This window comes from Gopherus flavomarginatus, chromosome 22 (assembly GCF_025201925.1).
Source record: "Gopherus flavomarginatus isolate rGopFla2 chromosome 22, rGopFla2.mat.asm, whole genome shotgun sequence".
Taxonomy (NCBI): domain Eukaryota; kingdom Metazoa; phylum Chordata; order Testudines; family Testudinidae; genus Gopherus; species Gopherus flavomarginatus.
This window is the reverse complement of record NC_066638.1, coordinates 8,686,259-8,710,682: the sequence shown is the minus strand read 5'-3', so window position 1 is coordinate 8,710,682 and position 24,424 is coordinate 8,686,259. Positions and strand designations below refer to the sequence as shown.

At 43.6% G+C, this 24,424-nt stretch overlaps 2 protein-coding genes and 1 long non-coding RNA gene across 12 annotated transcripts in view; 1 reads left to right on the top strand and 2 right to left on the bottom strand.

Annotated features, from left to right (window-relative positions):
• The window catches only part of SRRM1 (serine and arginine repetitive matrix 1), a 36,198-nt gene extending 32,382 nt beyond the window's left edge, over positions 1–3,816 (bottom strand). For 5 of the 10 annotated variants that reach the window (XM_050932214.1, XM_050932215.1, XM_050932217.1 and 2 more), the window contains exon 1: positions 3,646–3,816. In XM_050932214.1, the coding sequence (XP_050788171.1) occupies positions 3,646–3,666 (21 nt within the window). In that variant the 5' untranslated portion in view covers positions 3,667–3,816. The remainder of the gene's footprint in view (positions 1–3,645) is intronic. The other 5 variants (XM_050932221.1, XM_050932222.1, XM_050932223.1 and 2 more) reach the window with 2 other exon arrangements.
• A 329-nt stretch (positions 3,817–4,145) lies between these two features.
• LOC127039098 (uncharacterized) lies at positions 4,146–16,819 on the top strand. The gene is made up of 3 exons (XR_007770873.1): positions 4,146–5,243; positions 6,739–6,819; positions 16,485–16,819. It is a non-coding gene; the product is annotated as an uncharacterized LOC127039098 (long non-coding RNA).
• Positions 10,518–24,424, bottom strand: part of LOC127039088 (calcipressin-3-like) — a 77,093-nt gene continuing 63,186 nt past the window's right edge. Inside the window, exons 6-8 of the mRNA XM_050932249.1 lie at positions 15,015–15,110; positions 13,276–13,360; positions 10,518–11,617 (exon numbers count right to left, since the gene is read on the bottom strand). Coding sequence (XP_050788206.1) covers positions 11,476–11,617; positions 13,276–13,360; positions 15,015–15,110 — 323 coding nt within the window. The 3' untranslated portion in view covers positions 10,518–11,475. The remainder of the gene's footprint in view (positions 11,618–13,275; positions 13,361–15,014; positions 15,111–24,424) is intronic.

Below are 24,424 nucleotides of genomic sequence, written 5' to 3'. Positions count from 1 at the left end.
CCACTTGTCCCTTGCCATATATTATTTGCATTAAACACAAGTTTGATAAACTGCAAAGCAATTAAAAAATGTTCACTTGTACCACCTGTGCAGACACCTTCAAAAAGCATTCCACTTCACTAACCAATCGTCATATCCTACTGAAGATGGTAATCAGGTTTCAGAGCTCTGACACTTAAATCATATAATTCACCATGGTGCAGCACTTGCAAATCTAAAAGCATGCACAATGTTGTCAAATAATTTTGAGTTGTGGTATACTGCCTTCTCAAAGAGATCTGCTCAGCTGGAATCAGTTCAGTTTTTTCTGTCCAAGAGCAGAAAATAGCAGAAGGAAAAAACTGGAGCACTTATGGTATAGATGAAAGGTGAAATCTTTTTAATACTGCTATTCACCCTTGCCCCCATTATTTTTAGTAACTCCAAGTGCTCATTTTCTTCTTGAAATCTGGTGTCAAAGATAGATTTGGTTTTAAATCAGAGTCTCAGGGCTTGTCTATACTTGAAGCACTATAGAGGCACAGCTGCAGACATCGTAGCGCTACACGTGTAGACACTCACTACAAAAATGAGAGAAGGGTCTCCTGCTGGTACAGTTAAATCAACCTCCCGGAAAAGCGGTAGCTAGGTCCAGGGAAGAAGAGTAGTCTATGCCAAGGGTTGGGTTGGCTTAAATCTGTCACACAGGGAGTGGACTTTTCACACACTGGTCGACTTAACTTTTGAATGTATACCCGGTCTTAGACCTAAACCTCAGAAATGAGATTATACACTGAAATTATCACAGAAGATTATAAACATTCAATCCTTTACTCAAGTTTCAGGTGAAATTTCTTTGAAATTTACCACTACCCTGCACAGTTCATTAATCTAGCATGTAATAAGCAACAGGTTATAAAAAGGGGAATCCTGCTTTGTTGACTGTACAGCATTATAAATGATTGATTCACTTTCATGTATAGCAAAACTATAGTCAGAGATTGAGTATAATCCTGGAAATAGCATTTGCATAAGTAGTTCTGTTTACTTCATACATATGCAAGTATGAATTTTCAGGATTGAGTCCTAATACTGTATTTTTAAAAAAACATGATGCAACAAATGTTAATACAGCTCAGTTTCCCCAGACCAGAGGTTCTGAAATATTGTTCATTTGTTTAGTCTTGAATCACTAACTATGTTTTCACATTCAAAGCTTATTTAACCAGCTACTATTGTAACTGATTCAAAAGAGAGGCATTTATTCACCCACCTTCCCATACATTACAATATGGTAAGTATTTATATTAACATACTGGTCCAAGGATACACCTTGCGATGGAACTAGGAGGACAAGCAAATAAACTGAGCTTTTGCTGCATTAAGATACTCCGTTCACTTGATTTAAAACCATTTGGAATTTAATCCAAGCTCCCTAGTCACTCTTTGTTATGCAAACATAAATTGAATTCATCTGATCCTGAACTCACCAGTCCTATATTGCATGACTGCTTCAACTTTAGTACCATCTCTCTAACTCCATGCTCTGAGACATGAAATAAGAATGCTGCCACTTTAAATCAAAAAAAGTTTTTGCTTACTTTCAGTTATTAACTTGGCACTGAAGACCATATTGTAAAATTGTGCATCTTTTACAAAAGCACCTTCAGATGCATCACCAAGATAAGATGCTATAAAATGAAGACATTACATACAGAGATGGGGCTATAACTCCTAATGTTCTCCTCTGTAATTCTGAAGAATAGAAATCCTAGGGGCTAGCATTTATTTTCAAAGATTTAGTTGCATCCGAATACAAGACTATTCAGAGTGCTTCCATGTTTGATGTATGCCCTCTTCAGTCAAACCTGAATTTAGTGTATTTATCATATCACCCAAATATTCAAGATTCTACAGTCAGATATAGAAATAAGATTCCCCGCCCCTACAGGAGGCAGAAATAGGCTGTTGTTTTGCTCAGCCCCATAGCCTAGAAGTTCACAAAGCATAGCGAGCAGCATTGGTCACCAAGAGAGATTTGCAATTGCATGGTACAATCTTCATTTCAACAAAGAAGTCAATTTGTAAATTGTACACGTTGCATTGAGAACATGTAAGGTCCCAAGATTATCAATAGCAACAGCCCTCTTTGCTCCGAGATTAAACTGCTAACCTGCTTTTATAATAATCCCAAAACCTAAAAATGTGTTTACAAAAAAGGTATTTTTCACTATAATTATTTGAGCACTCTCTAACAATAAAAGTTGTGTGTGTAAAAACACATCACTTGGAAAAACCCTGAATCATCAGACTTTGAACCAAACTCTGCAAAGACAGAGGACCAGGCATACCAATTCTCTCTGTGAAGCAGTAAATATACAGAGTCCAGTATTTGCAGGATGCCCTTAGACCCTGAGGCAAAAATAACCTTTTCCTGTGTTGTTAAAGCACCAGGCAGACACAACCAAACAGCCTTTGCTGTGGAGTCTTTCTTCCAAGCTAAAGTATTAATACTTCCCAGAGAACTCGCACAGGGAAGGATTTGAAGTTGATATTTTTAGTGCCACCTACTCTCATGATCACCTCTGGCATACATAAAACTCATGTTAGTCCCATTCACAAACAAGTTAATTCTAATAAGATAGGGAAAAAGGAGAAGGATACACAATAACATATCCAGAGTATATTTAAGCTTTATAGCATCTAAGGATGTTCCAGATATTTTTTTCCTGCAGAGTTTGTTTTAGCAAAGGCAAAAGCCAACACGAACACACACCCAGGAGAGCCATTTTCGTAACATATGCTTTTGCCCAATTGAAGATCCGTTTCCCGCCCCCCGGGGAGGTGGGAAGATTATCAGATTGTTTTCTGCTGTATAATTGGCACCGGAGGACCTAAAGGCCAAAATCCCACTGTCTATCACACATCTCATGGTCAAAAGGCAGATGCGTTCTAGGTATCATTATAAATAAAGTCTCCCAGCTGCTGGGGCTCGACAGCACCGTCTCTACCGCATAACCAAACCAAGAGGGTCGCTGGCCATGACGACAACTAGCAGGCGCAGAATGAGGTTCAGGAACCAGACTCCGGAGCGCCCACGCCGAGCAGAGTTCGGGTCCCAGCCCGGGGCCCCAACGTGGGATGGAGAGAGACTCCTCTTCCTCCCGCGGGACACCAGGCCCGGGCGGCCCGCATGGCAGCGGGGCCTGGCGGAGGCCTAGCGCACGGAAAGGCTCAGGCCCGGGAGAGGAGATAGCGGCCTCACCGCGGCCCTAGGAGGAGCGTGCGCGCGCGCGGGGGGCAGGGGTAAGAGCTGCCCCCCCCGGGCATACGCCCCCTCTAGCTTCAGAGGAAAGGGCAGGCCCCTCCCTCCTCCAACATACCCAGCCGCAGAGACCCCCACCGCCCCGCGCGATGACACCGTCCCTGCGGCCCCCGCCCCCCCGCGGGTGGAACGAACCGCACCGACCACCTTCCGGCCGCCATTTTCTGCGCCGCGGCTCCTCACGGGAGCCTGCGCAGGGCGGCAGAGGAGGGAGGCAGGGCCGCGCTTGCAAGGGAGACGCCGCGGCGGCGGCAGCGCCCGTCGCGGTGCTTCCCAGCGGCCCGGCTCCCCGCGTTCTCCCGGCCGGGCCGCGCCACCTGCCCGCTTAGGGTAACACTTACGCGGAAAAAGCCCGCATCCATCTTGCCTCCTCCTGGCCGCAGAGCACTCCCTATCCCGGCGTGCACCGCGCCCGCACGACCCCTTCCTCCCTCCTTCCCTCACGTTCACCGCGGGGAGGAGGAAAAGCGGCGAGATGAGAGGCAGAGTGGCGCGACACAGAACGGAATGGGCGGGTCCGACCGCGCGCCTCCCCAGCTTCAGCCAATCAGCGGATTCGGCGAAGAGGGCGGACCGTCTTCCACTTCAAGCCAATCAGAAGGCGCCCTGATGGGGGGAGGGAATATGGGAGGAGGGTTCAAGGGTCTATCCGGCGGGCCCCGGCCAATGAGGAGGCTGACCGTGGAGCGTGTGGGTTCTAGCTGCGCGAGAGGTGGAACCTGCTCTTCCCGCGCAGCAGCGAAGGGAAGATTGTAATGCGCGCGCAGGCTGGGTCGGCGGGTGCTTAGGTTCAGAGGAGCATGTGATTGTGGAGTCAACTGCGCATGCGCCGAAGGGGGCCTGCTTGAGGAGGCCGTGTAAGTCATAGCTGGTGGGGGTTGTGTTGGCTCATTCTCCCCTTTCCCAGCGAGGCAACCTGCGCCCTTCAGCCCCCCATTCCTGCGTGGCATCTGCCTCGTGCTACTCAGCGCTTCATAGGGACCCCCAATGGGGCAGTGCCCCCCTCACTGCTGTAGGGCCTCCCACCTGCCCACTTTCCTCTGGGACTGGTCCCCTATCTTCCCTCCCTGCCCCAGCACAGGTCTTCTCCACCCCACCTCACCTCGGGTGACCAGATGTCCTGCTTTTATAGGGACAATCCCAATATTTGGGTTTTTTCTTCTATTACCCCTCACCGCCTCTCCTGGTTTTTCACACTTGCTGTCTGGTTACCCTAATCCCCCACCACCCACCCACACAATTAAGGTTTGTGTTCACTAACAGAAAGTGCATTGTTTACTCCAGGCTACCTGCGGCGGAGTAGCGAGCCTGCTGTAACTCCTCGTAGAAATGAGGTGTTATGGTCTTTATGACAAGGTAGCTAGAGGAGTTGAACCACAGGCCAGGGTATAGTGCTGAACGTGTCTAGCTCCGTGGGAAAAACAACAAAATCCACTACAATTTTCCAGCTGGGAAAATCATCTTTTTGTGGTGAAGACAAAGCCTGAGTGGGACAGGGTTCTTCCTCCTGCACCCGTATTTGCTCTTTTGCCTATCAGCCATTAAAGCAATGTCACTCCACTCCCCCTCTGCTGTATGTCAGGAACTTATTTATTAATTTAGTATTTGCATATTTGCCAGGCAATAGCATTTTTAGTGGCCAAGTGGAGCTCATTGCTGAATTTGGTTAGCAAGCACTCCTTGACAATGTATATTAGTGTTCGATCTGCACCACAGCTTGGATTGTCTCGAAGACCTCAACGGTGCTGGTTGGCTGCACAAAGGCCTTGCCCAGTCCGGAATCAGTTAAGAAAGACCCACTGACGACATGGTATGTCAAAGCCAGACGGGTGAGCAGTAGCGCCTGTGACAAGGTACTGATTGGTGGTTGATGCTAAGCAGCAGTCTTCCCGCCACAGGGACTCCACTGTCACCTCCTGTCATGGCAGCCTCAAGCACAGTGAGTGTCGTGATGAAAGACCTGTAGCTGGTGGGCTAAAAAGGTCATTGAATAAGGGCAAACCGGGGTTGTCACGTACCTTCTCAAGCAGCTTGCCAGCTGCAATGTCCCTCCTGAGGTAAGGGGGAACGATGTGGCTTAGAACTCATGGAAGATGAGTCAGTCGGAGAGTTCCTGTGATGATGCACATTGTTGAGTTGAGTTGCTCATCAACAAGTTTGGTGTGTGCCAACCAACTCCATGCTGGTGCACAGTACTCTGCTATTGAGTACGAGACAGCAAGGGCTGAAATCCTGAGGGCTGGAGCATCTGCTCCCCATATAGAACCTACCAGTTTGCTGGGAAGATTGTTGCATGTCTTGTCTATGTAATAGAAATTTTACATCATGCACCCGCCCAGTATGTCCAGTGCGTGCATGCACACACACACTGAGTGCTGCAGTGCCTGATCCAGTGTCATTATAGTGCTGCAAGTCAAGAGCCACTCAAGGATCACACAGGATTGAAGCTGTTTTCAGGCCTTATGTCTTTAGCAACCGTGACTTGCTGGAAATTACTTACTCCCCACACCCTTAAACTAGCTCATCTGCAAAATGCTTCCAGCCTCTAGAGGAAGAGAACATCTGAACATATGGTAGCCGGTTTTCCCATTGCGTCATTATTTGTACTGAGAGAGAGCAATGTTTTGAAAGCAGAATTATCTAATCTCTATGGGAGAGACGAGGTCAATGTCAAAAAGTTATTGTAACCGTTACAATAGTAAATAGTAACGGATTTAAAACAGGAATTGTGAAAGGGATAAAACCCCTCATGCTTTCAGAAATAAACCAGTCTAATTGGGATTAGAAAGAAACGTTCTTGGTTGGTTATAACGTAACTTCTGACTGCATCAGCTTCCTGTGAAGGACATGGTAACGGCTAGAGTCAAAGGCAGGGTGCTGGAGTAGACAGATCTGGAGTCTGATATACTGTGACAATGGCTATGTAATGTTCATATTGTTGTATATTAAAAAGACTATTTGAAAATTACACTCCTACCTAAGTTGGGGCGGGGGGGGGTATGTTTTTCTTTTAGATAAAAAAGCTAAGTCTGTGCATGGGTGCTGGAACTAGGGGTGCTGCTGCACCCCTTGTCTTGAACTAGTATTAACCTAAATACATGGTTTCTGCCTTCAGCACCCTTGCTATAAAAATTGTTCCACTATAAAACCTGAGTCTGTATATCTTTAAAGAGAACAAAACTGGAGTTTTTTAGTTTGGTTATGCTGTGCATTTGATGACACTTAGCTGAAACAGACCAGGCACAGTTTTCTCGTTAGTTAGCAGTGAGCATCTCTTCATTTGTATCCAACAGAGAATAAAGATGTTTTCAAAAAATAGCAAGTGTGTGAAACTGCAAGATTTGGCAGGGACTCAAGGGCAGGTGTGGGACTTTAGACAATATTAAAAAGAGGGGAAAAAGCTAGATTTCAAATTGACATTGTCTCTTTTCCAGCATGTCATACATCCAGACTGGAGGTACTATTCAGCTGAATCAGCTAACATTTCTACAGCACTTTAATAATGTGAAGCAGCGGTAAGTAGCCTTATAACTAGGATTGAAAGGATTAGATTTTTATGAGTAAATGTCAGTAAATGCTGATTTCACTACACACACCAACCAATGAAAATATATTAGAAATAGAAATTTGCAAAGAGGCAAAGAAAGAAAAATGCTGCCTGAGAACTTAGAGCTTTATTTAAAGGTATTTCTTTGCATATTTTTGTCATGCGATGGTGACAATTTGTGTTTTGATGCGGGAAGGAACCAGACACAGACAGCTTGTTTGCTTAAGAAGGCGCCCCGTTAGCCGGCGTGGCAGCTTTTTTATTTTTTTTGGTTACATTGTTAGCATGAATTAGCATGAATCACAGCTTTGTTTACTTGTTTTTTACTGGCGGAGGATCTCCCTTATTTCCCTGCTTCTCACCCGCTGCTTGCAAGCGTGACGTGCTATGTTTTTTATTCTACTCAGGCATGTAGTGCTGTACTTGCCTGGTCTTATGATCAGGGGGGGTAACGGGGGGTTGCAGGGATTAACTATCTGGTGGTTTGCCAGCCAGGATCAATCCCTACATCTTAATGGTTATAAAGCTTTAACTTTTTGAATCTCAGCATCTTCTGTCATTAAATAGTCTATTAACCGCCTCCCCATTGTCTAAACCCCTTATAATTTCCCACAAATGTGAAAATTTAAAATGGATGAAAGTTGAAAAAATACTTTAAAATAAACATTGAAATTATCCATCAAAATTATATAAAAAAATAAAAATAGAATTCTGCCAAGCTTATTTATAACCATGAATGGAGACAAATTTCTGCGATATTAGCAACTGTGGCTAAGCACAGGAGTCCATCACTTATTATTTAATCTGTAAGGAAATACTGCCTGTAATATAGGGTAGCTGCTTCCTATCACATAGAAGGATGACGCTAGGTGGAGCTACATACCCTCTGCTAAAAAAAAAAAAAAAAGTCAATTGAAAGATGCAAAAGGAACAAAAGCTGGCTTGCAGAAGCTTGCCTGCAAATTCATTTGGTGAGGTTGTAGTTGTATGGTTGTAATATTTTGTGGCTTTTTAAGCACGGTATGTTTGCTTACTTATTTTCACTGTGGGACCAAAGAGTTGCCAGGCTTGTTTCTGTGCATAGCTTGCATGTCATGTTACAGTATTGGTGCCTAATATGCTATACTACACTGGCTAAAGCTTGCCCTGCCTGTGAAGGGTTGTCTTGCCTGTAGTTATGTTTCAGTAAAGTATTTAAGATGAAGAATGTTATCGCTTCTGTCTAGGAGCAAGTAGAGTAGTGAGGCCTTGTCTAGCCTAGAGTTTGCAGCGTTAACTATGCTGGTATAGTTAAAGCAGCAAACACCCTTCCCCTCCCCAGTGTAGATACAGTTATCCCAATATAAAATTACTAAAGATAGTTAAGTCCAAAGCAGATTGCGAAGAGTTACAAAGGGATCTCACAAAACTGGGTGACTGGGCAACAAAATGATAGATGAAATTCAATGTTGATAAATGCAAAGTAATGCATATTCCAAAACATAATACAAACTATACATTCAAAATGATGGGGTCTAAATTAGCCATCACTACTTAAGAAAAAGATCTTTGAATCATTGTGGATAGTTCTCTGCAAAACATCTGCTCAAAGTGCAGCAGCAGTTAAAAAAGCCAACGTTAGGGACCATTAGGAAAGGGATAGATAAGACAGAACATATCATAGGTCCACAAAATAAATCCATGGTATACCCACACCTTGAATACCATGTGTAATTCTGGTCACCCCATCTCAAAGAAAGATATATAAAAATTGGAAAAAGTACAGAGAAGGGCAACAAAAATGAGTAGGGATATGTAACAGCTTTCATGTGAGGAGAGATTAGAAAGACCGGGACTGTTCATCTTGGAAAAGAAACAACTGAAGGGAGATATGGTAGAAGTCTATAAAATCATCAGTGCTGTGGAGAAAATGAATAAGGAAGTATTATTTACCCCTTCACATCTCACACGAACCAGAGGTCACCGAATGAAATTAACAGGCAGCAGGTTTAAAACAAACATAAAGCAGTACTTCTTCACCCAGTGCGCAGTCAGTCTGTGGACCTTGTTGCCAGAGGATGTTCTGAAGGCCAAAAGTATGACTGGGTTTAAAAAAGAATTAGAAAAGTTGATAGAGGATAGGTCCCTCAATAGCTATTAGCCAAGATGGTCAGGGACGCAACCCCAAAGCTCTGGATGTCCCTAAACTTCTGACTGCTAGAAGCTGGGACTGGACAACAGTAGACGGATCACTCCAAGTGCCTAGTTCTGTTCTCTCCTCTGAAGCATCTGGTACAGGTCACTGTCGGAAGACAGGATACTGGGCTAGATGGACAGTTCACATCTGTCCAAGCTGTCATTCCAGGCTGTCTGCAGACTCATCTCTCCATCATTTACACTCAGTTCACATTTTTGATGAGGTGTTTGCAAATGTAACAACTTACCTTTCTGAGCCCTGGTTCAGGGTAAAAAAATTCACCAGCTTTTGTTTGTGAAGCAATCTACAACCTAATGCCTAATGTCTTTTCTGGTTGCATGTTTTAAACTGAAGCACCCAGGGGAGTCAGGCTGACTTGTGACAGTCATGGAGGGGAGAATTACAAATAAGTTGCAGTCAGATTTAAATCATGGACAATTATTTTTAAAATCTCAGGCTTTGCATTTAAAAAGAAAATCCTTTTCAAAATTGGTTCTTTGATTGGTTTAATTGGTTACACTCCTTTGTAAGTGACAAAGAATTTCCCAGGCAAAGCTGTCCTTATAGTATGTATAGAGCCACAAGTTGCCAAAACAGATCACTATCAGATCAGTGTGTCGTCCTCTCCTTTCTCTGTGCCAGAAGGAGAAATCAAGATGGCCTGCCAGTTGCAAATTTTCTTAAGGCCCTCAGAAGGGTGGACCCCAAGAGGTCACTAGCTTTTTTTGTGCTTAAAGCCAGCTCTCAAGTTGCAGTGGGGAGGTTTAGGTTGGATATTAGGAAAAACTTTTTCACTAGGAGAGTGGTGAAGCACTGGAATGGGTTACCTAGGGAGGTGGTGGAATCTCCTTCCTTAGAGGTTTTTAAGGTCAGGCTTGACAAAGCCCTGGCTGGGATGATTTAGTTGGGGATTGGTCCTTCTTTGAGCAGGGAGTTGGACTAGATGACCTATTGAGGTCCCTTCCAACCCTGATATTCTATGATTCTATACGCAAGTCTGTATTAACCCAAAACATTCTCTTTTAATACAACACCATGGATGTAATTTTAAACCCACCAAACCAAGTGAACTCAGAGATTAACACTGTAGTCAGTTCACCCTCTGTTGTGCCTGGGTATTCCAGTGTGTGGCTTGTGCTGCAACACTGAGGCTGGGCAAGTTGAAGGATGGGGTTGATGCTCTTTAGAACACTATCATGTGCATCGCTATATAGGGGCTTTTGCAAAAGGTGAATTATTAGATCAATAGACTACACCGCCTTCTTCTGAACCATTGCTGTCTACTCTGTTAGCTAATGTTTAGCGACGCTTTAACATGTAGATCATGGACACAATAGGCCATAGAGAGTGTAACAATGTAGCTTTTGTGTGTGCACCCAGTGGGCCTGTGAAAAATCCTTGGGAAATTTTTGTTGAATTACTGCACACCCACAACAGTTACTCATGCAAAACCAAATAACTTGTGGTTGCTTTTATAATTTATTTTTCTAAAAAAAAAAAAAAAAAAAAAAAGCCAAAGTCTGTAATCTACATTACGGATCGCAACATTTCAGTTGTTTTTTTAAAAAGTCTATCTTAAAAGAAAAGCAGCCACACACACAAAATATCACTAGTTTTTCATTCTCTTCCTGTTTGAGCCTCTTCTAATTTAAAAATAGAATTGATTTTTCTTCCCATCCCATCATTTGTAAAAAAAAATTAATAAATAAGCGCTCCTAAGCTGAGAACCCAGCACAAATATGGCTGCTGAGTTAAAATCCCTGAAAAGAGGGATTCAGCTGGAAACTGACAAACTCTGTCAAGTTGCTAGAATACATCAAATCTTTTTTTTTTTTAAAGCATATCACATTCATACCTTGTTTTATCTGAATCCATGTGTATGTATCTGATTGGGAATCAGAAAGGCCAGTGAAGTCTGAATACAGTTTTGTTACTTCATATGTTATTCCTCATGCTTAAAATAAAAATAAAAAGATACAAGCATAACAAATCCAAGAATGAAGCATAGTTGTAGCTTTTACATCCAGATCAATAGTGATGAAGATGAAAGATCACTGCAGGAGAGGAATAGAAAGCTCACCAAACTGCTCATGACTAATCAAGGACGCTGTGAATACAGGAGTGTGCATCTTTTGACCCATCTAAAGAGTATTTTTGCCATTTGTTGCCACTTAACTTCTACAGAGAAAATATGACTCTTCATGTTCCTGCTGATATGATGCCATCACATTGTTAGATCAGCCATACAAAAGTGCTCAGCATTTTATTTTTTCCTTCTACTAAAGGAAAATGTGGCCAGTTACCCACATAATCCTTAGTTTCAACTCCACGCGTAGTGCCAATCCTCCTCTGGTAAAGAGTCACAGGTCTACGTGAATAAAGAGTCTAGTTATCATGTCTCATTCTTCAAGGAGAGTGATCTCTCATAGGTAGGGCCAATGTCCACAGTCATCTGTTCTGCATATGGATGTCCACTGGTATGATAGTTACTGTTGTGGGTTGGTTAGCATTGGTACTGTTCTGTCCCAAAGCAGGAGGAGTCTTGGCTTTGGTGCTTGTGGGTTCCAGCTCTCGTTTTGCCCTCATGCGTCTGTAAAGAGAAATTAAAATTAAAATTTCATCATCATTTCCTACTTGTCCGGGTGTGGGCTCTCCCATTCTAAGTACTATCGAGGGGGGGGGAAATGGCAAGAATCATGGCGCATTGAACATCAAGGATGAAATCCTGGCCACACTGAAGTCAATGGGAATCCCTGCCATTTTAGTCAGTGAAGCCAAGATTTCAGCCCAAGATTTTAACTGAAACCCAGTGTTACTAATGGTTCATCAGTGTGGTGACGAGAGTTTTAGATTTACACCCTACTCCAATTTCCTCCATGAAAATGCCAGAATAAGCAGCTCTCTGTTGCCCCACTCTGCTAAACTCGGGCAATGAGTTCCAAAGAACAGGGTCCAACACTAAGAATCTTCTGCTGCCTTCTCCCAAGAGTTAATCCTTGGGGACAGAGAGTGAGAGCATTACAGCTGGCTAACTGCATGGGGAATGGGGAAGAGGAGGAAATGGCCAGTACAGCAGGTTGAAAAAATGAGTAAATTGTTTTTTGAAAAATTTTCAAAGTTGTTACTCTTTTGCAGGGTATGAAATGGATCTTTTTTGTTTCTCCCCCATCCCCCAAGTTTTTACAAGTTTATTTTATTGCTGAATGAAAAAAAATGGAATAAGTGTCATGAAAAACAGAAGTCAAGTTTTTGCAAAGATTTTACTTTTTGAAAAAGGTCATTTTTCAAATACATTTTTTAATTCCAAAAATTTCAGCCAGGACCCAGGTCATCTAGGGATTTAAAAAGAATTAGCACCTGAAAGCAAACAGGAAGCCCGTCTGCCCTGTCTAACGTGTGCGCATCTGTATCCTCCACTGAGACAAAGGGCAGCAGGCTTCTGTCACCACAGATACAAAAAGAAAACTGAAGACACAAACTCCTTCAGGATTCATGAAGATGACCTGGTTCATTTAAATTGCCTCATCTGGAAGCAACAGGTAACCAGAGGGCAGCATATGCCAGAAAATGATAGACAAAGCCTGGGGCTGGCACGCAAAAAGCCTCTGCCGGACTTGCATTCATTTACACTTTTTGTATCTTGGAAAGCTACAATGTCAAAACAGACAAATCTACTCATGCTCCTGCTTGGAGCAAAGTGAAACTGACCTGATTTATGGATGAGAGGGAAAGGAAATGGAACTAGGAAGGAGGAGGACGGGGAAGTTACATTTCTGTTTTTTGTAGAGTCCTTCATGCAAACTGCATCTAAAACAGTTTATTCAGACTTAAATACAGCAGAATAGCAGAGGGAGAGAGAGACATCAAGAGGCATATGCAAAAGGAATTTAAAATGTTTTGTTCTGAAGTCTGAGATATCAGAAAGCATGACTGAGACATGAAGATACAGGAGGTGCAGAGGAGAAGGCAGGATAGCAAGGAAACCAGTGCTAGCAGAGTGCAAAGAACAGAAAAAGACAAGATCCTCAAGGTAGTGAGAGAGAATGGTTATGATGTCTGAAATTTCAAATGAACAATCAGGAATGTGTACTGTAGTTTTAGTCCTTGGGATTTCGGCAATTAAGTCCTTGAAATGGCCTGCGAGATAATACAGCATAGACATGAGAAATTCTAAGCACGTGGCAGTGATTTTGGTTTATCCTGTCTAACCTTAGCTACATAAAAGAAATTAGGAACAAAGTCATGTACCTGTTATACATTTTCAACATGAGCAGAACCACTGTGAATATAATAATCACTCCAACTACGATGGCAGCTACGATTGCTCCGGAACCTATGAGAGGGGCAGGAAAAAGGACTGAGCATGTTTTGTTTAAATAGCTTTTATTGTATTGCTTGAACAAGACTTTGCCCAGTTAATTTAAGTTGCATGTTTAAAGAGAAAAAGATTTCCAAAACTTGTTTCCATTTTTATTCCGGAAAAACAGGGGTTTGCGGTGCAAACTCTGCAGGCAAAGGCTTAACTCCAAACGTTGTGGCACTGAATTAGGGCTTAAGAATTAGAGAGTAAAACTGACTAAAAATAAAAACAAACTGACTGGTCTGTTTTCCTAATCCTTGCTGAAGGAAATACAATGAGTAAACAAACCCATTGAGAGACCATCTGGTCCAGTGGGTGGGGATTCAGGAGACCTGTGGCTCTACCCAACCGGTTATATAACCCTGGCAAATCACTTCCTTTCTCTACCTCTGTGTTCCCTTCCACCCTTTGTCTGTTTCATCTGTAAACTTTCTGAGGCAGGAACTCTACCTTAGGCCTGGTCCTACACTGTGGGGGCGGGGGGTGGAGAATCGATCTAAGTTATGCACCTTCAGCTACGTGAATAACGTAGTTGAAGTCAGCGTATTTAGATCTACTTACTGCAGTGTCTTCACTGAGGTAGGTCGACTGCTGCCACTCCCCCATCGAGACTCTGCCTACACTTCTCGCTGCGGTAGAGTATCGGAGTTGACAGGAGAGCGCTCGGTGGTCAATTTATCGCGTCTTCACTAGGCGCAATAAATCAACCACTGCTGGATCGATCGCTCCAGAGGTAAGTGTAGACATGCCCTTAGTGTGGGTACGTCTACACTGCAGCCGGGAGCGTGCTTCCCAGCCTGGGCAGATGGATACACGATAGCTCCACTCGTGCTAGCATGCTAAAAATGGCAATGTAGCTGAGAGTAGTGCAAATAGTGGCTCAGGCTAACCACCTGGGTTCCGGCTAACCTGAGCTGCCGTCCGTACTATCCCTGGCTACTCTGCCATTTTTAGCACTAGCTAGTCTGTCTATCTGAGCTGGGAAGCTGCAGTGTAGACACACCTCAAGAATCTGAGTGATGCCCAGCACAAGGCTGTGATCTCTGCTGGGCCCTCTAGGTGCTCCCAATAAACAATTACTCACTGTGCGTAAAGTTAAGCACATACCTAAGTCTTTGGAGGATCAAGCTCTACGTATCATATGTTTTTCATTACAATCCTCATACTAGAGGGCAGGTGACTAGACTTTGTGCCTGGGCTAGTAAATTCTGCAAGACTAGCAAAATAATGTCAAGTAATTAGATTATTAAAAACAATTAATAAAAAAAAAGTTATCAGTAACAGAAGACTTTTTTCCTTATTCCTTATTTCGAGTAGTCAGTGTCTATTGAATAGCTGAAAGCATCAAAAAACGCATCAAAATCTAGTACAACTGCCTTTAAACAAGACCTTCAAGACTGACACTTTTTTTAAAACAAGCTCACTGAAATCCATTTTATTCTATTTAATTTTGATTATCTTTCAGAGAATGAATTTTCAAAGGGTGAGGTGGCAGTTTTGTATAAGTCCCTTGTTTAACAATGTTTGCACCTGGGAATGTTTTCGGACATCTTTTCAAAATCTTCCCCAAACACATGGCATTTAAAATGCAACTCAGATATATCTATTGTCACAATATTTGTCTTACTCTGATAAAGAATTTCTTCTTGAGACTTTGTGGTCACATTTGTTGAAGACAGGGTATTATTTCCCAGTGGTGCAGCTGTCGTCATCTTGATTCCAGCTGGACAAAGAAAGAAGAATTATTTTAAAAACAAACACTGAAATAGCTACTGTCAGCACCTATTTGAGATAACTGGACAATTATCCATCAGATATTTGGGTCTTAACCAAGACCCAGATTGTAATCACATTACACCATGAATAGTTCTGTTGACATGAATAAACCACTTGCAGAGTAAAGTCCTGTACCATGGATGGAATTCTGGCCCCACTGATGCCACAGGGAGTTTTGCCATGGACTTCAATGATACCATGATTTCACCCAGTGTGAATAAGGATACTTTGCTAGCCCCTTAAAATGTACAGTGCTTAGCACTGCTGACACATGGAATAAAGTAAGCAAATTCCATGCATGCCAAAGATGCAGTTTTCCCATTACACAGTACTAAGTTTCAGAGGAGAAACCATGGCATAAACTGGAAACAATTGGCAACAGGCAACCAAACTACAAAGACAGTGAGTTTCAAAATCCACATTGCAGTTTGGCCTGGAACTCCTGATATTTGGAATAGCAAAAGAATCAGGCCATAACCTTGCCACAGTGACAATTCTGACCTTGAAAGTGGAAAACACAGGAGGGTTCTCTATTAGCATGGGGAACTGTATTCTGCAGTACTTGTCCAAACCACTACCGCCTGAAGTAGTGATACTGCAATCTTTGGGGCTTTGTTTTGAATATAAAGGGAGAACAACTGGAAAAGAATAGAAGAGTCTCATATATGCCATACACAGTTGCATTACATTCCTCATTGATTTGCACCAATGACTAGGAGACTCAGGGCAGGTCTACACTATGGGGGTTAGACAATCTAAATTACGCAACTCCAGCTATGTTATTCACATAACTGGAGTCGACATACTTTAGGTCGACTTGTTGTGGTGTCTATACCGCGCTGGGTCAATGGGAGAAACTCTCCTGTCGACTTATCTTATGCTTCTTGTTCCAGTGAGGTACAAGAGTCGACGAGAGAGCGATCTGCTGTCAATTTAGTGGGTCTTCACTAGACCTGCTAACTCGATCCCCCACGGATCAATCACCACATGTTGATCCCCCAATAAGTGGAGAGAAACCCTCAGTCAAGGATACTAAATTTCGTGATTCAGTAAACAAACAAAGAGACTATTTTTAAACAGACTACTGCATCCACAAACGTACTTTGACAATTGTGTCGGTTTTGATTATTTGTGATAAATCTCTGTAGTAAATGTTCAGTAATGTCAATGAAGCCTTAGGAGACTTCGTCCTGCTAAATCTTTGCTGGCAGGAGAGATTTGTGAGAATGATTAGGTTTGGAGTTGGCAGACAAGAGAATGCATGAGATTCTACAGCACGTTTCAATAATAAGTAAAATACTTTGCACTCTCTTTCTTTTAGAGTTCTCTGAGGAGAGGGGAAGAAAAAAAAATCTTTATGCCAAAGGAAGATTTAAATCTTCAAATTACTTTCTTCATCCTAAGCAGGAAAAAAACCCATTACGGTAACTAAATCACATTGCAGTCGATTATGATCCCACAGATGGCATGTACTGCAACAGGGCCATAATGGCAAAGAGAAATGAGGTATGCAGTCCAGCCCACTCTTAATAACATGTCTGAAGGGGGATAGGACATGTTTGTTACTAGATCGATTGTGCAAATTTAGCTTGTTTCTTCTTTCTACTCCATTTGGTAGCATTCTCGGGGAAAACATATAGTCTGTACATGTTAATATAGGAAACGCTTTATAAAGCAGTCAGCATTCCGTGAATTACTAGTAACCTTAGCCCTTAAAATAATCCTTCAACTGTGGAAGGATCCAAACACCATTTCACAAAGACCACAAAATCTATTTCAACTCTTTGATTTGAAGATATAATGCTCTCCAGCCTATCAAGATTAAATCATTCCTCAACTCTTGATGCTCTGGCTGAATCTCGTCTGTACTGATCAGGATTGTGCCTTACTTGTTTTCGTATGCTCCACTGGGATATTGTACACTTTATGGGCAAGTTCTTGGTATCTGCTTCACGTCATGTAAAATTAAAGCTAACCCAGAGCCCAATATAGGGCTTTTTTTTAAATGGAGAGAAACCAACTGGTGAGATGAGGAAAATTATAAGCTGCACAGCTTTACCACACACTCAACCAACCAGCTACTGAGGCTCCTTGAAGATCTCTCTCCCCCTTCCACACTATCCTCAAAAAGCTTTGCTGAAGAAGAATTTACCAAAGAAAGAAACTGAAAACACCAGGTGCAGTTTCTGGGAAGAGAAGCGGGGTCATGACTCGAATCAGCTTTGCTGTGGCCGGGTTCCATCTCTCAGAAAAAAATTGGGACGTGATTAAGTCTCCACTCATGAGGCTAGGAGGCTCCAGTTAACTGACATTTTTGCCATGACAACAACCCTTTACACTACTACTGCACCTTCCATCTGTGGGGCTTGATCGCATCATTGCAAAACCGTAGATCCACTTCTGCCCCCTTACTTACCTCCTGAAAGCAGTGGTTTCAGGTTTGCCATTGTTAACAGAGCAGGGGGCTGTACTGCCTGCTGCGTTTGTGGTCAACAATGGCACCAAGCGAAACACAAAGCCCCAAACCTGGGTCTTGACAGGAGCAGAAAGGCTCTTCCTGCCACTGAAGGAAGATGCATGAAAAGGGCAGAGCTGCAATGGTAAAAGTCGCTGGGCAACAGGCTTAGAGAGACTTAACACATGGTCATTGTTCTGTGAGTGCATTAAGAACATACTGTACCGCCACAGTATTCGGTTGACAAGTTGTCACTGGGTGCCAGGAGCTAGGGAGCCCACTATCACCATGGGAACCTACAGGGCATGTATGCTCCCTGGCACACAGCTGACTGTGGTTCTCCTAGTCTGCTATCCCAGTGATGCATTGGGCCAGGAGAAGGCAATGAAGCACAACAGCAGTACCCTGGATTGCGTATATAGACCTTGCGTACAATGGCTGCTGTTTTCATCTGTGATAGAAACAGGTATCAATCATTTCCTGCAACTAGACAATGTCTTTGATGGATAACTTTCTATGTATGCGATGTTTTGGGGGGAGAGATTTGTATTAATACTGCATTGAGCTGGCATTCATGTGTGTGTTACAGCCCTTTCTGCTTAATGGAATCAGAACAGCTAAACTTTGTAGCATATGCCCTACACTGCTAGCAGCTAATAGTTATTCTGCTTTAGTCGTTGAGTAGTAAGAACATGGACCAAGATTATGAAAACTGGAGCCTAGAGTTAGGCTCTCAAGTAAGTGATCTTTAAAAGTATGGAGCACCTGGCTCAGTGGGAGCTGCTGGATTCTCAGCCCTTTTGAAAATTAAGCCACTTGAGAGCCTAAACAGAGATTTAGGAGCCTAACTTTAGGCACATAAGGTAAAATCCTGGCCCCAATAAAGTTAACGGCAAAACCCCAGTGACTGCAACGTGGCCACAATGTCACTCTGATTTTTTAAAACCTTGGCTGGTGGAGCAGGAGGATCTGAGTTCTGTTCCTGCTGTCCCTATCAAGTGCTAATTGGCCAGTATGTGCACCATAGCGAGAGCTCATAGTCATGGATTTGTTACAATTGTAAAGAGTTCTATTAATAGGCTTTTTAATAAATTGAGAATGGGAATTCAGAAAGTTACTGGCAGAGGGGAAGGGGGCGGCTCCTGTTCCAATGTTTTCCCCAGCGCAAAACGTTAGAATTGCAAGGTTGTTTCAGTCAAATGGTTCAACTCTCTTTGGTTAAAAAAAAAAAATGAAAATAACTCTGTCCCAGAATCCACAACTAGGTCATTCTGCTCTGACTGAATGGTTCCTTTGTGTAACCAAGGCCAAGTTACTTTTGTAACATGATGATTTCGTCTGGTCATAGATCTTTTCACCCTGAAAGAAGGATTTTGGATCAAAAGCTCCAGTCCTCTACCATGGAGTTTTGCAGAGAATTTTCAACTCTTCTGATAAAACCTGACAGTTCAATGTTAAAAAGATATTGTAGCTTCTCCACAAAGCTTCATTTTTCATCACCCACTGCTCCCCATTTTCATTTCAGTTAAAGCTGTTGCTTAGCACTATGTGCCTGTTTAATGAGAAACGTGTACAAGGCATCTCAGGCATTTGCTTTGCTCTCATTTCAAGATGACAGCAGGGAGAGCATGATGGGAGTCAGGCATTACAGCTGCGGGGAAGCTGAGCACATATTTCTTTAAGGGCCCAACTCAGGTAAAGTCATGCCCAGCTTTCACCAACTAGCAGGCTGTTCATGATTACAGAAACACATGCTCCAGGGCCTTCAGAGTGCAGACCAGATGGGTAATTTTCTTGGACTGTGTGCTAAGAATGCCAAACAATAGCCGATGAGAGAGGGTTGGACATTTCGGAGGATTGGTAACAGGATATTGCATCTGTCAGTTCTTGGTCACTAGTTCAAATCCATACCAGTAATTTACCAACTGGCCACTCAATCTGTCTAGAATAAATAAAGGGCTGTTGGTGTACAGGCATTTATGGGGCCCAATTCATCTGTGGTCTAAGCAAGTGAAACTCCATTGGGGTCAATGGGGATGTACTTGTTTACAGCAGGGATGAATTTTGTCTACAGGCCACAGCTGGCTTTCAGACAATCATACCAAGGACTGCATGTGAAAATAAAGTTACATCATCACTTCGTTTCCATATTGCTACCATAAACCTGCTGAACATACAGGTTGTAAATACCTGTTAGAGAAGCACAGTATTCTGAGCACAGGAGTGGGAGCAAGGAACTCTAGAGGACTAATCCCGGTCTGCCACAGTGCCTCGGAGAAACCTCTCTGCTTAGTTTCTCACCTGTGAAACAGGGAAGAGTTCTACTGATTTGCACAATTGGGTGTCATCCATCCAGTCCCAACTTCTAGCAGTCAGAGGTTTAGGGACACCCAGAGCATGGAGCTGCATCCCTGACCATCTTGGCTATTAGCCACTGATTTCTAGCCACTTAATCTCTAGACCACACTGGCCACACTCTAGACCACATAGATAATATATGATCTAAACACCACTGAATTTAACGGGAATCTTTCCATTGACTTTGGTGGGCTTTGGATCAGGTCCTAATTTCTCTATAAAGTGCTTTGAAGATGAATACCCCTGGGTAGATGCTATGTAACAGGCGTTCTATGGTTTGCACTATTATCAACATTCATTTTAAATGCTCCCTTCACTACACACACAGTACTGTACCTCATTCTGTACATGCACACCTGTCTGGGTTCCTGACAGCTGCTAATTTATGTGTAATTCTACAGATAAAAGGGACCACAGATTGTGGAATTACTTCCAGATGTTCATTAGATGGATGAAAACATAACTAGCAGAGTGAAGCCCCTGGAATGTTTCCATTTAAATCACCTTTGCAGATACAGTACGTCGGTTGTTTTGGCAACTGACTGCAATCCATCCATTTATAAAACCTTCTCTATTCCCCTCAGCCCCAGCATTGCAAGCTGAATGGAAATGCTCATTTACAATAACATCAGGGTTGGCGCTAACCAGCCAAACAGCTACTGCTACTGCCTGAAACACCTGGTAAGGATAGAAGAGAGTGGTGGGGAAACATATAGGGTTTGTTTGCATGCTTCCATAAGAGCTTACATTCGAGAGCTGACTTCCTGCTACAGAAAGGCAGGTGCTGCTCGGGGAGAGATGCAAACTTCAGCACTTAGCAACCCAGAAAAAGGGTGTCATTCTGTCAGACACTAATAATGGAAAGGTTCAAGAGTGCCTATTGGCTCCAGTCCCTATTTAAAATGCTGTGTTATAGGCCAGCCGTTCAGCTAGACATCAAATCAGCCATTGTATCTGTATTACTTGAAATAATAGTTATACTTCTGTAGCAGCTGCAATCTGGGAGTCTCAAAGCACAATTAATTAATCTTTCCAGCTCCACTGGGTGGTTGTTAATAGCCTCTTTTAACATGTTGGGAAACCTGAAGCTGAGAATTAGTGTCCTGCCCTCCTCAGTTGTGCTGCTGGTCGCTGGCAGGGTTGGGAAGAACATGAGACGTGCTGACTTCCAAATTTGCTACTCTGGAGCTTCCCTTGCTCCCACTGATGTCAACGGGGCAAGATCAAACACTTAAGAAAGGCCCTACTGGGTCAAACCAATGGTCCACCTGGCCCAGTATCCTGTCTCTGATAGTAACTGGTACCAGATGCTTCAGAAGGAGTGAACAGAACAGGGCTATTTACTGAGTGAGCTACCCCCTGTTATCCAGTCCCTGCTTCTGGCAGGCAGAAGAGTTCTATTGATCTGCACAATTGGATGTCATCCATCCAGTCCCAGCTTCTAGCAGTCAGAGGTTTAGGGACACCCAGAGCGTGGGGCTGCATTCCTGACCATCTTGGCTATTAGCCATTGATTTCTAGCCACTTAATCTCTAGACCACACTGGCATGTAATACGTGATGAAAGAAAAGCCATTGAAAGCATTAGACCAAGCTAAACAGTAGTCAGTGTGACTGTGTTAATAAAGAAAACTGGACCACTGGCCATTTCACAGCTGTTTGAAAGTTATGGAGAATTTTTGCCTTCCTATCAGATTTAGGCTCCTAAGTGCCTAAATCGCTTCAGAGAATGGATTTGGCTCTGTGACCTAGGTACTTTCCAATTTTAATCAGAGCTCTTTAAGCAGTGCAGTCTGGGGAGCTACACTTCCAATGTGATTGAACTGAAACCATTTATAGCTAGAGCCCAGCGAGTGCAAAGGAGGCTCTAGGAAGCTAAAGATGGGAGGGGGTCTCCCTCACCCCACTGATCAATGAGCAAGGATCATGAGTCACAATGCATACAGGCTGAGATTTGCAAAGGAGCCTAGGAGAGTTATGCACTCAAATCAATGGGGAGTTGGTGTTTTTTACTTCCATAGGCCTTTTGAAAGCCCCAGCCCCACGCTCATTTGTTCCTGTCTGATGGCGGCTGTTGGGCGGCCAATGAGAAAGGAGTTCAGCGAGTCTCAGTCCAATTCCCTATGGAAAGGTGCCCACGTCACGCTTGACTTTCCACCGGAGAGGCCAAGGACTCAACTGGCCATAGAAACCAAACTACCCTCTCACCTCTAGGTCAGGGCTAAGGCTCACACTGAGTGTTTGGTGGATAAGCAGGCATCTTGTCTCCATCAACCCACTACTTCTCAGAAGCAGCCGCATTCGCTGGCACGCAGCGCTGATGTTCAGCGTTACTGGCTAAGGCACCCTCCCCTTGGTTACAGGTTTTATCTTCTTTGAGGGAATCAATCAAGTGTTTGTGGCAAGATCCCACAACGCATTGGGGGGAAAGAGGTTTCTAAAAAAAGACATCACAAAATCCATTTTTCTTCCCCCATAAGCCGACAGGCCATCCAACCTCAACCCAAACGGGCTCTACAGCCTGTTCAGTCATGCACCCCCGGGACAACTTACAACAATGAAACCCGCCACAACAGCTCGGCCCGCTGCCCAAGTTTTAAGGCAAAATAAAAACACGATGTACTTCATGAAATAATGCGCCCGAATTTACCTTGGGAGGATCTCTGGGAAGAAGAGAAAAAAAAGAATCTAGGCTCAGATTAGCCTGCAGGAGCTATTGCATAAATGTGGCTTCAGGCAAACAATACAACGAAGTACTAAGTGCCCTGATGTCAGACCAGCGTCTTTACATAAGCATTTGTTTTTCTCAGGCTCTGGCATGAAGTCCTCCAGGGTTAGCCGTTGTTAAACACACATTAAGGAGCACATCATTTCCTTGCTGAGGCTGAGTGATAATCACATTAAACTACAGGTGGTTTCTGCATCCAACAACAGCAGCGGCAATAAAAAAAAAAAAACAACAAAAAAAACCTGCACAGCCTGAAGACAAGAGCCAGCAAAGCACTGAAAGCCCTCAGCACCTATTTGATCAATCACCCTGCAGCCTCAGACCCTAGTTCTGCTATATGAGCCCACAGCAGGGCTTGACTATTCTTGGTTTGAGTCATTATTATGGACGGGATTTTCAAAAGGAGCCCAGCACCCAAATTTCATGGAGAGCTGGGCCCCCAATTCCCTTACGTTCTCTTGAAAATCCAAGTCCTCAGTAGTAATATTTGAAAATTTGAAATAACTGAGGGTGCTCCTTTGAAATCCACCTGGTGCTTTTGTAAGGCCTGCCTCACTGTAGTTGCTAGACACTACAGCAGTGGTTCTCAAACTTTTTTTTTTTCCACGGACCACTTGAAAATTGCTGAGGGTCTTGGCGGACCACTCAATGATCTTTCCAAATGTTGTTTGTACCGTTAGCTAACTATTGTCAAGCGCTTTGGATAAAAGTACTATATAAAAAAAAACACAATTTGTTTGTTGTACAAATAAAAGCACACAACTTAGATGGAACTATCCGTGGACCACGTGAATGGAGCTCACGGACCACTGGTGGTCTGTGGACCAGTTTGAGAACCTCTGCACTACAGATATAGTTAAGAGATACATCGATTCCATCTGGTCATGCACCAAGCTCTTGCTCCTCCTCATTTAGAGCTACTTTCTAAGGATTTCAGGGAAGAGGTTGGAATGGGGGCAGGGAAGGGGTGGGAGTAGGCAGGTCAGGGGTGGGGCCTCATGGAAGGGGTGGAGTGGGGGCGGGGCCAAGGGCGGCAGGGTGCGGGGGAGATGTCAGTAATGCGGCCCTCGGACCAATGTACTAGTCCTAATGTGGCCTTCGTGGTCATTTGAGTTTGAGACCCCTGCTGTAAAAAGTAGTTATTTTAAAGAAGTATTCATAATTCAAAAGCATTTCTTCCATATTTAACAAGTGTATAAACAGTTTCTAATAATTGCAAACCCAGTAAAAATGCAGCTGGGGTACTTTTTATTTCGTATAATGCTTTGATACCAACCAAACCCAGGCACAGCTATAGCAGGCTTTAATCTATTGATCTGCCTACTTACCTATCTACGTGACCAGGGAGAGGAGGTTGGCCAATGGAGACTCCTGTGACTGTGGGGCTTGTTTCCGGTCCTTAGTCCGTTCATGTATCTGGGCGGAGTTCCTCTGGGCGGCGTCCACTGGCTCCCTTGACGCCTTCGAGGAGCAGTGGGCGCCGTCCAGGGTTCTCTGCTCGGTGTCCCCGTCAGGCTCCCTTCTTATGACCCTTTGACTTCACTCCTGTCCCTGTTCTTTTATTAGTTGTCCCTCGGAATCAGTGGGTTTCTGAGGTCCTGTAGATCCTCCCCGTAGGCTGGGAGGTGGGGGGATCCTTTAGCATTGGGCGGGCTTCCGCCCACCCAGTTCCCAGAAACCCAATAGGTACATATCCACACAACAATTGACTACACATGGGA